This window comes from Rhizophagus irregularis, chromosome 27 (assembly GCF_026210795.1).
Source record: "Rhizophagus irregularis chromosome 27, complete sequence".
Lineage (NCBI taxonomy): Eukaryota > Fungi > Glomeromycota > Glomeromycetes > Glomerales > Glomeraceae > Rhizophagus > Rhizophagus irregularis.
Window position 1 is genome coordinate 715817 of NC_089455.1, and position 16916 is coordinate 732732.

The window sequence follows — 16916 nt, forward strand, 5'->3', positions numbered from 1 at the left end:
TTTGAACTGGCCCGAGTCTTGATATTCTGATCTTTTTTGTATATTAACAACAGTCGAAGGGTTATTTAACTATCATTTTAGTTACTTGAATTGAAATAGTCGTGTAACTAATTAATTACTCAAAATAAAAATATAATACATCGTACACTTCCATTAAATGTTAAGTAAATCTGCATATTTAAAATTTATATTTTCACCAAACAATAGAATTCTATTATACCAGTAAAAATTCTCACAAATGAAACTGCCTATTTATTGGGATTACAGCATTATATGTGATAGGATTCTTTTTGCCAATTACAAATTCACCAGATACAAAGCGACTATATAGGTAATGAATTGGAATTAAACAATCTCGCTCTATCTCATAAAATTCATTTTGCCAAAGTTCAATATTTGAGCTTTTTTCATCACCATCAATACTTGTATAAAATCGGGTTTTCTGGTTTGGCGCTAGTTTATACCATTTAACAAATACTAATCGATGTGTTTTAAGTTCACCCGAAATTCTCACAGTATGTTCAAAATAATACTGTACCTGACCTGGAAATAAGTCGGTCGTTTCATTGTTTTGGATAAATTTTGCCAAAACATTCGCGTTTTTCAGGTATCGGGGTGCCATTGCCGATCCAAACACTTCTGCTGAGATCCTAACCCGCCCAAATTGATCAACCATATTTGGCACAACTATTGCATCTCTTGAACTGGTTGATGTTGACTCAGCAATTGTTACAAATTGCAAGTCGTAAGCAATATTATAATATTCGGTTAGGATTTGATAAATATCATCAGGCAAGGCAACCCAATTTTTACATGGCGTAAGCATTTCTCCAGGAAATGGTTCGCTACCGACAATCGTTTCATCAACTTCTTGGAAGAATACCTTTCTAAATTGATACAGCTCAGTGTAATTAAAATTATCGTAAGCTGCCAAACTTCCGGAAGTTAATCGTGGTTGAATTAATTTTAAAGCTTCAACAAGCTTAACATTATTTGATTGAACGGATACAAGGTTATCAAGTCTCCAATTCCGCATTATAATTCGTAAAAGTTCAATTTCAATTTGACGATTACTATTGGGAAAAGAGCCTATTGATATATTATTTAATAAATTATTAGCAAGCTTAAACGATTAAACAGTTCACAAAATACCTACTGAGGATACCGTTCATTCTTTCAAAGGAAAAACACCAGAAAGAATATAATGGACCATAATCCTGGCAACAATCGGCAATATGAAGACACAAATGGAGGTTTGGGGTTATTCTTTCTGGACCATAATTTTCTTCAATTAACGTTGCAACTTTGAGCAAACGTTCGTGAGCTTCGTTCAATATGTCACAGTCAATAATTCGATAAACTAGCAGAGAACAAGCTCTAACGAAATTCCCTAAAATTTGTCGATCTGGTTCAGCGAGCAAATCCCACATCAACGGGATAGCATAAATTAGAACAAACGTTTTCTATTGGTCAGCCGTAAATCCGGAAAATCCTTCTCCAGTTGCGATTTTATTTGGAATACGCCCCAAATCCGCGGGTATTTGTATGTATTTTGCTCGCTTTTCCATTTTTCTAGATCTTGTTTCGTGATCTTGTTGCCATCGATCCATAATTTTTTAATTATCCAATGGGCTATTCCGAGGAACAAACAGTGCATTGAATCTATGACAAGGTACCTTATCGGATTAAAATACGGCAATCGAAGCAGTTCAGACCATCTAACATGAATTGAACTCACATGACGTTTTCTTTCCTCCTCAGATTTACACAGTCTCCAAAGCTCAGCATTCCGTCGATGTTCATCCAAATCTCTTTCTACAAACCAGTCAACCATATCATCAAAGCCGCCAAAATTTGACTTATTTCCATTTCCATTTGAATTTGCAGTTTTATAACACCTATGGCAGCTCACTGATGCTGATATGTGACCGCAGAGCTTCCTCGCCGCAGGAATGTTATTCGAACAGCATATTAATGCCAATCGGATATTTTTTTCAGCGGCGGGAATCTCAATCCCATCCCAGAACTCTAATAACTCATCAACAATCGGAGCGAGATAATGGTTAATTTTGTGTAACTTAACCTCGCTTGGTCCTGGTAGACCAAGCGTCAACATATTTTCTTTTTTAAATCTAATTTCACGCGGTAGGTTACAAATAACCCCATAAATAGCCCCACAGCTGTATACGGATGACTCGAAAGGCTGAAACCAATCGAGATTAATCATAATTCCCAAGTGGGAATCTGCAGTCTCCGGTGTAAAAAATGGGACGTCTGAAGTGTCTGGAAAAGTTTTCCAGATTTTACCGTCATAAATATCTGCTAACATACCATTATTTACATCCCGATTGGTCCATTTTCGTAGTTGTTGCTTGAATTCTGGTCTCTGGTACAAATTGTTTATCTGTATTTTCAAATTCGGCAATGGAAATAACAATTTGGAGCGTCTTTTATTTCCATTACCATGCGGTACTTGCACAGTTAATTCCATTCCGCAAAATTTTTCCTTCGGTTTCATTGGAAATTCTATATGCGTACATTTAAATCCTTCATCCGCAACAACATCAGTTATATTATATAATGTATTACAGCTCGGATATACTGCGTAAGTCATAGATTGGTTGTCGATTCATAATAACTTAGTCGCAGTGTATAAAGAAGACGGGAAATCTTTGAATCTCGTCTGATTAGCATCTATTAATACTTGATGAAAAAACTTTATTAAAGAATCTAGTGCAACATCCGGCAAGCAAAATCTTGCTTGATATTTGAATATCCATGTTAATATCCAAGAATCCGCAATATTAACATTTGTATCGGGATATGCAAATTCTGAATCATTTTCGGGCGCAGCAAATTGTTCAACAGGATCGTCATCCAAATCCATATTGTCTTCTGGAGAAATGTCACCTTCATATTCATACTCATTAATCGGTTCATTGCTTTCCTTATTGGTTTCCGGTTCCTGAAACTGGTCTTGTCTACGCCTTTTTTGAGGGACAAAACCGGCAAAATCTGATTCATAATTATTATTAAATGATGTTGACTCTTCTTGTCCGGTCATTTCTTTTGATCTTGATGATCTTTCTACGATCGGACTATGATAGACGGTATGTGCTGGCTTAATCCGATTGTTTCCGGGTAAAAAAGGGACAAATCCGGAAACGCTAGACGCTAAATGACGCTCTAAATCTAGATGTCTTTTTCTGGTTCTTTCATCAACATATTTGCCATTGCATTCCTTGCAATCACATGATACTTTATATCTAAGTTTTGTAGACATGATTATGTTTAGTAAGATCGAAGCGTTCAATGAAAAATTTGAGAATTTCTACGTATGTATCTTATAGCCTATTTATGAATGTCAAAATCGACGAATAAAGAGCTTTTAATATGTACAATTTCATATATTAGTCCGGTCTGAATAGACTATTATTGCTTAATGGCATGTGAAGATAGGAAATTGTACGGGGTATTAATGAAAAATTAATATTAATCGGGTTTTACTATAGCGAAACCAGAAAATTATCACGCGGTCCGTCCGTTTTGGTAATTCGCTCAAATGATTTAGTTGCAAAAATATCGGACTTGACCCTTCTGGTGACATCATCTTGACCCTTATTAAAATATATTATGCGGGTCAGCACCGCGTGGTGGGTTAAGAACGATACATTCGCGAATTAATTATATTGCAGAGCGAAACGTTGTTCTTTTTTACCATATTATAAGTCTTTTTTTTTTGGTCTAAAATTTTCAGTTCTTTCAGTCCTTTATAGTAAGTAAAGTTATAAAATCTTGTCGTTGGATTTCTGCAATGACCGAAGTCAAAAGCCCGAAGGCTTCAGAGCCTCTACCAATGAAGGACTTCCATAATAGATAAAGAACTGGACCTTTTTTATCTCCAGAGAACCTCGGAGGCTAACCGATACATAACTTTCTCTTATTTTTTCAACATAACTTTCAATAGAGTTTACAAAATGGGAAACAAAAAGCTTCGTAAGGAAGAGTAAGTAACCCTTCGTGTCAGTTAACTTATCAAAAATTGAGATATATTTATAAATTTATACAAAAAGCAGCCCAGAATCAGAAATCTTATACGAATCTAGTTCGGAATCAGAATCAAAATCAGAATCAGAACTAGGTACATTTAGTATGTCGTATAATTCTGCTTATTGTGTTCTAAACATTCTGATTCACTGCTTAATGGTCAATATACAATTGATAGAATTAAACCCGGAAGGCACTCAAATTCTTGATTCTGATTCTAGACCAAGAGATGACAAGAAAAGAAAAAGGTCAAAAGAACGACGATACCAACATGTATCTGAAATGCCCAAAGATTTGAGAGAAGCATTAAGGGTAAACAAAACTTTCGCTGTATTTTTTATTTTTTATAAATTTACTGATAATAATATATTTTTAGAGAGATCTATTCTGGAATCAGGCAAGAATGCCTCAGGAAACTCAATTAGATATCGAAAAAACGTTCGAGCTTCAAAAGGATCTTGTAGTTAAAACGATTGTGCCAAATTTAATGAAAACATTGGATCTTGACACCTACCCCATAGGGGAAGGTGTCATATACGAGATGATCCATCAGCGGCACCGCCACAAAAGGGACAATCTTCAGGTCAAAAATAAATCAGAAAATGATATAAAGAAAGAAACAGGACAGAAACACCAAAATTTACGACGATCGGAGGTAAATATAAATGTTATATTTTACTAATCATCCTAATCATCATTATTTATTTACGAGTTTTTTATAAAATAGAAAAGAAAAAAAAGATCAAAGACGATCAACAATTTAAAAAAAATTAATGATCCGTTGATTGAAAAGTTCAGTAACGAAGAATTGCGGCCAATAATCACAGAAAACGGCTATCATAGCCCAGAAATTTCAGAAAGCGAGGACGAGCGAAATATAATCATCGTGCGTAACCTGCGATGGCGCTCCAGTACTGTAAGTGAATTTATTGAAATGGGTTACATATAACTGGCATATGCTAATTCATTTTAAAACAAAGCTGCGCAGATTTTTGTACTATGTTGACAGTAATATAACAAAAGGCGACAAAAAGCGTGAACAGGTGTACAAGCCTAGTGAGTACGTTGAAGAAACGGCACCGAATAGCGCACCTAGTTGGACGAAATCAGGCTACGATGGGCCATTAAAAAATCCAATTGCCAAGGCGATTAGTAAATTACAAAATAAATGAAATATGTCAGTAAATTTAATAAATATAAATAAATATATCAGTAAATTTAATAAATATATCAGTAAATTTAATAAATATCAGTAAATTTAATAAATATATCAGTAAATATAATGCTTGAGTCAAACAGATTGAAAAGAAATTAAAGACTGAGACAACCTTTTTGGTTCAATTTTCACAATACCTAATTTTTTTATTTTATTTCATCAACTGACAATCATACCGATATACCGATATATCAAGCTAATCTAGCTGCGGATTACCAGCCAGATTATTTTTGACATTAATTTAGAAATCGACATATATACGCAAAGTTGTAAATTTCACGAGTTGGGCTAACTAATAAATCGGTATCCGTATTTTGCAAATATATTGTTATAATACACAAATAGTCCAATTTGATTAGTGATCTGGATCATCGAAATTTAATCTGATTAGCCAGATCTCTGTTTGATTACGATAAATATGGAAATAAGCACATTTTGTTTACAACAAAACCTTTTTACCTATTTGTGAATTTTTCTTCTTTTTGCCGTTTGCCTATTTGCGAATTTTTCTTCTTTTGCCGTTTTGCCTATTTGCGAATTTTTCTTATACCATCTTACGAATGCGTTGCCTATTTTTTGTTTATTTTTGCTTATTATATCACCGTTTACTTTCTACGCCCATAATATATGGTGTGAAATTATTGGACTCGTTCACTGACAATGGTTGACATACTGGTATGTCAGTTACTCAGCTGTACGAGTTTATAACAAATTAATAATAACAAGCACTTTCACATTCAACAATTGTGAACGGGAATATTCCAATTTTATTCTGGAGACAGATACGGAAACTGTTATTTATCGCTAACCTTCACTATTTCCTTTTTGTAAAACAGGTTTCATTGAGTTGTGTTTCAAATATCCTCCTGTTTTTATAGGTGCGAGAACATGCCGATTTTTTGATAAATTTAATACTTCTTTGCTCACACTCAATCGAAGTGAAATATAGAACGACAATGCATATTTCTTTCGATTTTCATTTTACTGAGTGTAACTTTAAAAATGGTAAGCGAATATTTGTACTGATCTTCACTTCTAACGAAATAAACTTTATTCGTTTTCAGCGATCAGAAATGAAATGTATATATACCAATTTTGATAAACTTCATTTAAAAGCAAGCCTGACTGATACGTCTAATGGTATTATGGTAAGTAATAATAGGTATACTTTTTTTTTGATATAACATTCTAGTTATGTATTTTTTTTCATGCATATTTTTACATATAGTACGCTGTGGTCTGGAACCACCCGAGATTTTTGACTACCTAGGGATGAAGTTGTAAGGTGCTTGTACCTGATAGGCTAGCCTCCTCTGATCTAGGGTCTCATTAATCGGGAGACGAGGTGGTTCCTAAGTACCTTCCACATCAAGGGCGGACTTTTTTGTAAAATCACACGTTGGGAATACTATCTCGTAACGGATACTTCAAAGACAAAAGGAGCGAAAAGCCTTCAGTTTGTTGTTAGCGGTGAAGATGTAGTGGTCGTGCCATTTAATGGTTGCGTTGATTGATTGATATACTCATATTTTGTAGGATTAGCTAATACATGAGATTTCTCGAAAATTGGAAATGAACACTGCCAATTTTCACCCTACCGACATATATTTTTAAATTCGTTTTCTGCAATCAGAAACGAAGTGTATCTACCGGTGTTGAAAAACTTTAAAGGTGAGTTCATTCCTAGCACAATTCGTTTAGATAATTAACGTGACGGTATCTTTAAATTGTTCCTACTTTCAGCAATCGGCAAACTCAATCTCTGATATCAGTAACTATGACCAGTTTTATGGTAGGCTAATGGAGTAAAATAGGTATGCTTTTTTTTGATATATAACATAGTTATGTGTATTTTTTCATGTATATCAAAAGGAGCGAAAAGCCTTCAGTTTGCTAGCGGTGAAGATGTAATAATGATTGTGCCATTTAATGGTTGCGTTGATTGATTGATTAACGTATGCCTTACTCATATTTTGTAGGATTAGCTAATACATGAGATTTCTCGAAAATCGGAAATGAACACTGCCAATTTTCACCCTACCGACATATATTTTTAAATTCATTTTCTTCAATCAGAAGCGAAGTGTAACTACCGGTTTTGACGAACTTTAAAGGTGAGTTCATTCCTAGCACAATTCGTTTAGATAATTAACGTGACAGTATCTTTAAATTGCTCCTACTTTCAGCAATTGGCAAACTCGATTTCTGATATCAGTAACTATGACCAGTTTTATGGTGGGCTAATGGTACAAATAGGTATGCTTTTTTTTTTTATATATAACATAGTTATGTGTATTTTTTCATGTATATCAAAAGGAGCGAAAAGTCTACAGTTTGTTAGCGGTGAAGATGTAGTGGTCGTGCCATTTGATGGTTGCGTTGATTGATTGATTAACGTACACCTTACTACTCATATTTTGTAAGATTAGCTAATACGCGAGATTTCTTGAAAAATCAAAACCACTGCCGATTCTCACCCTACCGACATATTTTCTGCGATCAATAGCGAATTGTGTATTTACTGATTTTGACGAACTTTATTAAAGGTGAGTTCATTCTTAGCACAATTCGTTTGAGATATTTAACGTGTCAATAATTAACGTTTCGGTCAGATCTAAATTGCTCCTACTTTCAGCAATTGGATAACTCGATTTCTGACGAAATGTAGAAGTACTGTGCCGAGGAGCGAAAATTAATTATTGCATTTGTCAGCGGTTCTTTATTAAATAGTTGCTCATGTTGATTGATCGATTAATGTACGCCCTTATTCATATTCTAATTCGCAAGATTTCTCAAAAAATCAGAAATGAACCGTATTTTATTTCATTTTTAGAAACGAATTTGTATATCTATCAATTTTGACGAATTTCATTCATTCGATGATTAACATGATGGTCTTTAAGCTGTTCCTACTTTCAGTAATCGGAAAACTCGATTTCTGACGGACATTCGTTAGGAGTTTGGTAAGCAAGATTTCATCACCATTTATTTCTAATAACTTGTTTGTTCGTTTAATGTATAACATTTATTAATTCTTTATTTTTAAATTCGTTCCTGTTAGCAATCAGAACAATCAGAAACAAAAATGTACCGATTTTCGCTTAATCATATTACTTTTATTATGATTGTATACATTGATATAAGTTCCCATTTGAAATAAATTATATTTACAACTATGATTGTACAATCAAATTTTTGAATATATTGTAAATTGTAATTAATAAAGCGCATGTAGGCTGGAATTAAAACCATTGTTTTTAATAATTTGTAATTAATAATGCGTAAATAAATATATAATAAATAAAATAGGTGCATCATAAACATTTTATAAAACTGATTTTACCAATCGGCTATTACAAATCAGCTATTAATCAGTCATCAATACATTATCAATCGGTCATTAATACGCTACCAATCGGTCATTAATCAGATACTGCCCGATTGCTGTCGGATTAAGCAAATCCAATAAGTCATCAATCGGTTATCAATTGACCATTAATTGACCATCGTTCGGCCATCAATTGACTCTCAATTTGTCACCAATCGGGCAGCCCGGATGATAGCCGGTTGTTGTCGGATTTTAGCAGAAATCAACTATAGATCGGGCAGCCCGATTGGTATCAAATTGAAAATATCAGTTACCAACCAGGCATCAATCGGATACCCGATTGATGCCTGGTTGGTGACTGATTTGGCATCTTTCGACCTGTGTAGCTCTTTAATATTATTCTATTAATTTTTAATTGAAATAATTGAAATAATATATTACATACAGATATGAATACCAGGCAAAAACATAACGAAAGTGAAAAGGAAGTAATAGTAGAAGAGGATGTAAGGGATAAAAGTGAAGAAGAAGAGAAGGAAGAAGAAGAAGATGATGATGATGATAATGACAAGTTAGGCGCAGCTAAAACAATTTCGGATCCGTTTCAGTTTTGTACCAAATTAGACATATGTAACTGGCTTGTAAAAAATCCAGAAATCTTACGATTAGCGAATGAGATGAACAAATCATCTTATGTTGTTAGTTCAAAGAATACTGAAGTTAGTGTTAATACAATATGATAATATTTATTATGTCTAAATCTCAAATAACGTATCTCAATATTTTAGGATAAAATACGACTATGGGATGAGTCGGTAAAGTGCTTATTTTTACGAGTGAGGAATCTGAGTAGTGAAGCACTCGACAATTTGGTTGTGAAAATTTTTCGGTTTAAAATTTACACTAGCGAAGCTAGAGGATATCTAGATAAAACTCGTAAGTCTTTAACAGACTTCAGGAATAAATTCAACCAAAATATTCTAAATTTAGTGAGGGAATACAAAGAAATCAGAAAGAGCAGGTATTTGTTTATTTTATTGTTTTATAGTCAACAAAATAGTGCTATTTGTATAATTATTAATTAATTAATTATAGGAGTACGGCTGGAAATCTTTTCCAAAAAGAAATTAAAAATTACGTTGACGAAAACGTGGTGCAGAAACTTCTAAACTGTCAACTCGCAGCTGTCAATATTTTGGAATTGACAAATAATGGAGGCATGGATACGTTAGTTGAGTTTGTTAAGGAAGCCGTCCGCATTTCTTGGGACAGTAAAAACTTACCTGGTATAAAGGAGTTGGATACCATGACTAAAAATATAATTATCCCTTCCCGAAGTGGAAGTGATATAGTAAATACCCTAAAACAAGTAAGTTATTTTATTTATTTCGCACATCACGTCTTTGATAATAATATATTAATAAAATTAAATTATAGATTTAGGTGCGTTCTTATAAAATTATATGACGAAGAAGAATCATTAATAAATGATTTTATAAAATTTTAATAAAAAAATAAAATTGAGTTTTATTGAGTATTTCTTTTTAGTTTATTTAATTATATTCTTTTAATGGTATAGACTTTAATAATAATTAGCTTCAATCGAAAAATCACAAAAAGTTTTAAAAGTTTTGAATATCTGTTGAGATTCAATCATATTTGAATTTCTTTAACTTGTTGTGTTATTACCATTAAATAATCAATTATTTATATAAACTGTGTAAAGTTAATTTGGCTCTATTTTGATAATATCCACCTATAAAGAACTCATCCGTGCATTACCTAAACAATTATTGGTTGATCAAGTTCGTATAATACCAAATTTATAAAATTGTCTGATTAAATGATCGCGTAATTAAATGATCGCGTATATTAAATGATCACATATAAGACCTATTAATTCCTAAAAAGTCAATTCAACCACCATTTTATTTAACCGCTATTTATTTGTACGTTTTTTTTTTGAAAAAAAAAACTTTCTTTCTGAAAAGTAGAGTCTTCCTCCTATACCGTTTGCCGTCGTGCATAGTGTGTTATAGGAAAAGGCGAACTTGTTTGATTGATTATATGGGCATAAGCTTATGTTATATAGGCATAAAACTTATATAATCAGTTTGATAACGCAATAAAAATCCTTTAATCAAGGGTTAAAATAGGCATGATGGGATATTCTCATATATCATGAGCTCTGTCTGTTCGAAGTGTCGTTTTATATATAATTAAGTAGGCTTAAGTCATAAGTAACTTTTTTATAACATTGATTATTGGAGAATTAAGTGGCAAAAATAATTTTTAGTTTGTAAGACTTTAACTCTATACCAACTTGTGTGTGTTTGGGCGTTAATTTATTCCCTAACCCTTAGACCCACTCGTGGGTTAGGTAGGTTGCTTTGCACTTCTTGCAGCCTATCTTCAATGGGTTTTGGGTTTTAGGTCGCGTTTGCCCAGTTTGTTTAAAATTTATTAAACAGGATGTCATCCGTCCAAACACATTGCAACGTTTGTTGATGAAGCTATAGTTGTCTAATAAAAGTTCGCTTTGCCTGGCAATTTATAGTGGATTCAATGGATCAAATTACAAACAACAATAATTTAGTCATATGAGAATTCCAGGCCAAAGAATAAGGGTGCATTGTCAAAGTTGAGAATATATTTGTATTTTTTTTTTTAAAGCCGTCATTCTCATGAACTTTTTCATTGTATCCCTAAGTTCAATGATTTTGATAATGATGAAACTGCAGTTGTTTATAGGGGTTTCGCCAAACTTCTGAGGTGAATTTATGTCTGGTGTTTTCGAATATACTTATCCTTTTTGCAATAGAGTCGTAGCGAGTCTTCTTAAAGCGTACCTGTGACACCCCATCCAACTTGGGCAGTGTCGCTGAATCTAAAGCAAGGTACCCGGTTAATCCTCAACTTTGGGTTGATGAGTTATGATTCTGGAGTATTAAGGCATAATGTTTTGACTTACATCACCAATTTAACTCATAATTCTAATTTATTGAATTAGTTTATTATAGACACAGGTCAAAATCGAGGCTATCGGTTGCATATCGGGTACCAGATATATGTAGGATATGTATATGATATGTATACGATATGCAACAATTACACACATATCGGGTACCTGATATCTGTAATGTTTATGCAGAAGTTCGGTGATATATATTATAGATATCGTGCACATATTACACATATATCGGGTAGTATAATATCGGGCACATATCTTATACATGTCGTATAAATATCATATAGATATTGGTCAGTATAATATCGGACACATGTTATATAGATATCGGGTAAATATAGGATACATATCGTACATTTATCTGACAATACGATAGATAATTTTTTCATATAATATTATAATTTAATCTGGGCAAAATTATAATTTCAGATTAATTTTTAATTTTAATTCGGGCTAAAGTAAAATTTTATTACACAAATTTTATTCTTATTTTCAATTAAATTAAAAGTTTTATTGTTTTTTAATTAATAATAAAAAAGATTACAAAAAAATATATTATTCTATATAGCTATATAAATAATTAGATATCTGTTATCTACAAATGGCGCTTATTTTTATCTGTTTAATATTTAAAAGAAAGAAATAGTATTTTAGTAATAAAGATATTAGTATGAATAATGTATTCGTAAAAGAAAAAGAATAGTATTAAAAAAATGTTAGTAAAAAATGGTTAGTAATAGAAAATGTTATTAGTATATTTAGTAGTAAAATATATTAGTAAAAACAAACGTTAGTAGGTTAGAAAAAAAGAAAATATAAATAAAAATTAGTAAAAAAATATACCTTTGTATTTATTTCACCTCTTTTTTTGAAGTTTGCTGTTTAAAGAGAAAATAGATTTTGTTAATTATTTTTCTTTAATAAATAAAAAAAATAAATATTTAAATTACCTTGATGTGCGTTACTCTCATATTCTTCTGAAGATATATGATTAGATCTTCTTTTTCTTGAGTTTACTATATATAAACCAAATTAATTTTTGATTAAATTTTTTTAAAAAGAATGCTTAGATTACCTTGATATGTGTTGCTTCCAAATTCTTTTGATTTAGAGTTTTTTTCTTGAATTCGCAGATATAGGATTACCACCTTGACGCGCGGTATCAAAAAATGTCCGCCCTTGATGTGGAAGGTACTTAGGAACCACCTCATCTCCCGATTAATGAGACCTAAGTCGGAGGAGGCTAGCCTATCGGGTACAATGCTACCCTAGAACTTCATCCCTAGGTAGTCAAAAATCTCAGGTGGTTCCAGACCACAGCGTACTACGTGATTAGTCTTTGGACATGTTGGGATTTGATAAGTGAGAGAAAAAATACTCCAGCGCCAGCGTTTTGTAAAGAATAATAAAATAATATTTTTAAGTTAGTTCTTTCTTTATTAAATTTTTGAAAAAGTTTTGTTTCTTAAAATCGTAAAAAAATGCTGGTTGCTACAACTGACGGACAACGACAAATTGTCAGGCTACCCCCGGACAAAGTAATTGGAAGGCAGAAAATGTCATAAAATATCCAGCCCTATTTCATAACATTTTCCTCCAGGCTAAAGCAAATATTACAAAAGAAATTGCAAATATATTTAACAAGCAATAGATACATGGCCGTTGAAAAATATATTCGCACTTCATATTGTAATACCACAGTCTAACAAAGAAAGACAAGAAATTGCAAATATATTTAACAAGCAATAGATACATGGCCGTTGAAAAATATATTCACACTTATACCACAAAGAAAAGCTCAAACCACTATTGTAAAGAAAAATATGAAAAATACGCGTATATCCTATTTTCATACCTTGCTTAACAGTTCCACTATTTATTTAAAAGAGAATTTTCTCTTTTTTGTATGTGGGTAGGGGTACATTTTTTCCTTTTTTTATTCTTTTCTTTTGTATATAGTAGATGAGTATGTCTTACTATATTAAATATATAAACTAAAGTGCCAAAGTATTGTTAATATTGTAAAAGATAAGTAAAGTATACTTGGATAAAAGAGAAAAGAAGAGACGAACCGTAAAGCGTTAATAAAAGATAAGTAAGAAGAGAAAAGTGTATTTTTGAAAATAAACAAAAAAAATCGCGCATTAATTTTAGATATCACATGTAATCAAAGCGATTTTAATTGGTTATTAATATACGTGCATAAATGTCATGTGATTTTAGTGACGAAACTGTAAACCTGCGTAATATTACGGTTAAAATATTTTGAAAATTTACGAGACTGTAAACCTGCGTAATATTATTACTATTTGATCGTTAAAGCTGCGTATGCAGTAGAACGTATACAAGGGCATGTGATACTTATTGAATAATCAAAAATAATATTAACACCTTTTCTTTTAAGTTTGGGAAAGCAGATTTTTTTATTATTTACAATTTTTATGTTAAAAATTAAAGTAAATTCTAATTTTTATTATAACTTAATAAAAAATACACATTTGATACTTGTTCGCTACTATTTTACTATAAAATAGTATCCAGGCTGTACGGCATGAACGTCAGTATCAGTTACAGCCCAAAAAAACGTAAGTCTCCAGCCGATATTTGGTACGGACTGGGCCTAGCTATTCACTTAATAAATAAAAAAATAAAAATAATTATCTTCTTCACGATACGTAGGTAAGTTTCTCCTTCTCCTACGATTGTCACGCGTAACTAAAATTGATCAAATTTATCAAATTTAAAATGTGAACGTAAAATAGAATGTAATATTAATTATAAAATTTTATTATAATATAATTACCTGGCCTCTTCCAAAATCTTGTTCTAAATTCATAATAATATTTTTGGCCATCTTTCATTCATAGCTACTGCCAAATGTGGCAAAAAACTGGCTTTCTGTACAAGTTACAGCAACAGCTTTTGATCTGGTTTTGGTGAAGTGATGAATTTGAAAAAAAACCAATATTTTTTTGAATTCATTTATAAACATTTTTGGGAGTTTATACAAATCTTTACAAAAAATATTATATATACGTATTATTGTATTACGCTAATTTAAACCTTTACATGTAAAACATTGGAAGATATCAAGACTACTTAGATTTGTTGGTAAAATTGGAGTAGACAGTAAAATAATAGATATTATATGAGAAAAATTTCAAATAATAAAAAAAACCAAATAAGAAATATACACAAAATATTAAAGATAATTTCTTTTTTTTTAAATATAATTAAAAAAAAACTTACTAAATACTCGGCTTAATATTTAACCAAATGGTTTGTTTCTCTATAGGAGAAATAGGTTTTTTATAAGAAATTTTTATATCTTAATAATATATATATATTTATACAATAATATCATTTTGATATTTTTTTGTAAAAATATTATCAATAATACCGGTTGAAGAATATTGTTAATATTGGTCTGAATCGTCGCACTATTGACCAACGGTAACGAAGAATCGGCTGATCGGACTAGTCAATTATGGTTTGTGTGCCAAATGATAATCTTTTTTAACTTTTTTCTTTTTTACTTCTTTTTTTTTGTAGATATCGGCTTTTTGGATTGGTAATTTGAACGACCAGGCTCTTAAACGAACGAACCAAAATAAAGTTCGTTCTTTTTTCTTTGTTTTTACTTCCAGGGAACGTAATTAACGTTCCCTTTTCTTTTTTAGTGACCTGGACGAACGAACAAGCCGAACACCCAGGAACTTGAACGAAACAAAGGTATGTTTCGTTCTTTTTAGTTTTTACTTGAGGGAACGTAATTAACGTTCCCTTTTCTTTTTTTAGCGATCTGGACGAACGAACAAAAAAATTGGTGTATGGCAGTCTGCCAGATGATCAGTAATTGAAAGGGACCAATAAATTAATTAGCATAACGAAAACAATTTTTAAGAGCATTGGATATCATTTAAGGATCTTATAGAAAAGGCTTTAATTTTTAGCGGCGCTGAAAATTTTGATGATAGTCATGTATCAATTATTAAGTATTATTTGATTCTTGCATCAAATCATACTAATTTTATATAATTACAGAGATTTGTTGGGAAGATTTTGAAGCTCCGGAATGGTGCGTACCTATTAAAGCTAATGTATTAACATTTGAATGGGACGTAAGTACCAAAATACAAGATATTCAAAATTTTAGAATTACCACAAATATTTTTTGCTTGTAATTCTTATCAAAGTTACAGTTGCTAATAGAGCTCAAATTATTAATAATTATACATTTTAAAAATATTCCGCATTAAGTTTAGCATTATTTGAAGACTTTTTTATTTGGTAATACCCTCCCTTAACTTTTCCTCGCCACTTTCATAAACGATAATAAACGATTGTGAACAATAATAAGTGATATGATAGATTGAGGGTTGATCGGGTGGTGTGTGTATTAGTGATATTATAATCAATGGTGTATAACAAAAAGCTAACAAATGATAATAAAATGATAATGATAATAAATGATAATAAACAATTGTGAAAAAATGATAGAAAATAAAAACTCATTCATTATTATCATCATCGACTAAAAAAGGAAAAGAAATTAATAAATTTTGTATTTACGACTAAAAAAGAAAAAAAAATTAATAAATTTTGTACTTACCATTTCGATCTTCTGTATTTTGAGTATTCGTATTCGTATTTTGAGTATTCCGGCCCACGTGCTATAAAATATTAAGAAAATCAATAAAAATTTATAATTTGATTAAACTTTTATACTTTACATACCATTCCTTCTATTGTTTCGTCTGTGTTGAGTTTTATTAACACCAATTGAAGCCTGTACAAACTGATCGTCTAGAAACATATTAAATCATATTAAATAAAACAATTTACCTCTTTAATATAATCATTTTGTTGATTATGTAATGTTGTTAGATTTAAAAGTTCTTACCTGGTTTTTCCCAAAACCGTGTATTCATGACTTCAAAATAAATGGCACCAGCACGGCTTCTTGCCCCTCTCGGATCGTTTGCAATCACTAATAATTGATCCTAAAGTATTAAGTGTTAAATAAGTATTAAAATTACTATTACAACAAATTTTTATTAATATTTAACTCACGTGATAACTGGTCACTAATCCATTGAATTTTGTTTGGCACTGTTTGCCCGAATAATTGCTTCCACACCTCTCATTTACTTTATTCGCAACGGAATTCCAGAATCTTTTTCTACTTCTTCCTGCAATTTGATAATGGTACTCGAAGTTTCTTGATCTCCGCTGCTCAATCAAAACTGCGATTTGGTCATCCGACCACTCCACCCGGCCGGAAGAATAAGTTATAGTGTCGAAAATGGAGGTAGTATTGACATTGATGGTATTGGTATCATTGACGGTGGTTGAAT

The 16916-nt window shown here is 31.5% G+C and overlaps 3 protein-coding genes across 3 annotated transcripts; 2 read left to right on the forward strand and 1 right to left on the reverse strand.

Moving 5' to 3' along the window:
- Nucleotides 1-2629: 2629 nt before the first annotated feature.
- Nucleotides 2630-3283, reverse strand: OCT59_018069 (uncharacterized protein; the record flags this gene model as incomplete). Its single annotated transcript, XM_066148517.1, has 1 exon — nucleotides 2630-3283. One exon carries the CDS (start codon nucleotides 3281-3283, stop codon nucleotides 2630-2632), a length of 654 nt encoding a protein of 217 aa, XP_066004439.1.
- A 694-nt stretch (nucleotides 3284-3977) lies between these two features.
- On the forward strand, nucleotides 3978-5219 carry OCT59_018070 (uncharacterized protein; the record flags this gene model as incomplete). The annotated part of the gene is made up of 5 exons (XM_066148518.1): nucleotides 3978-4006; nucleotides 4074-4359; nucleotides 4424-4702; nucleotides 4775-4963; nucleotides 5028-5219. 5 exons carry the CDS (start codon nucleotides 3978-3980, stop codon nucleotides 5217-5219), a joined length of 975 nt encoding a protein of 324 aa, XP_066004440.1.
- A 3821-nt stretch (nucleotides 5220-9040) lies between these two features.
- On the forward strand, nucleotides 9041-10034 carry OCT59_018071 (uncharacterized protein; the record flags this gene model as incomplete). The annotated part of the gene is made up of 4 exons (XM_066148519.1): nucleotides 9041-9310; nucleotides 9380-9612; nucleotides 9687-9960; nucleotides 10029-10034. 4 exons carry the CDS (start codon nucleotides 9041-9043, stop codon nucleotides 10032-10034), a joined length of 783 nt encoding a protein of 260 aa, XP_066004441.1.
- Nucleotides 10035-16916: the final 6882 nt, after the last annotated feature.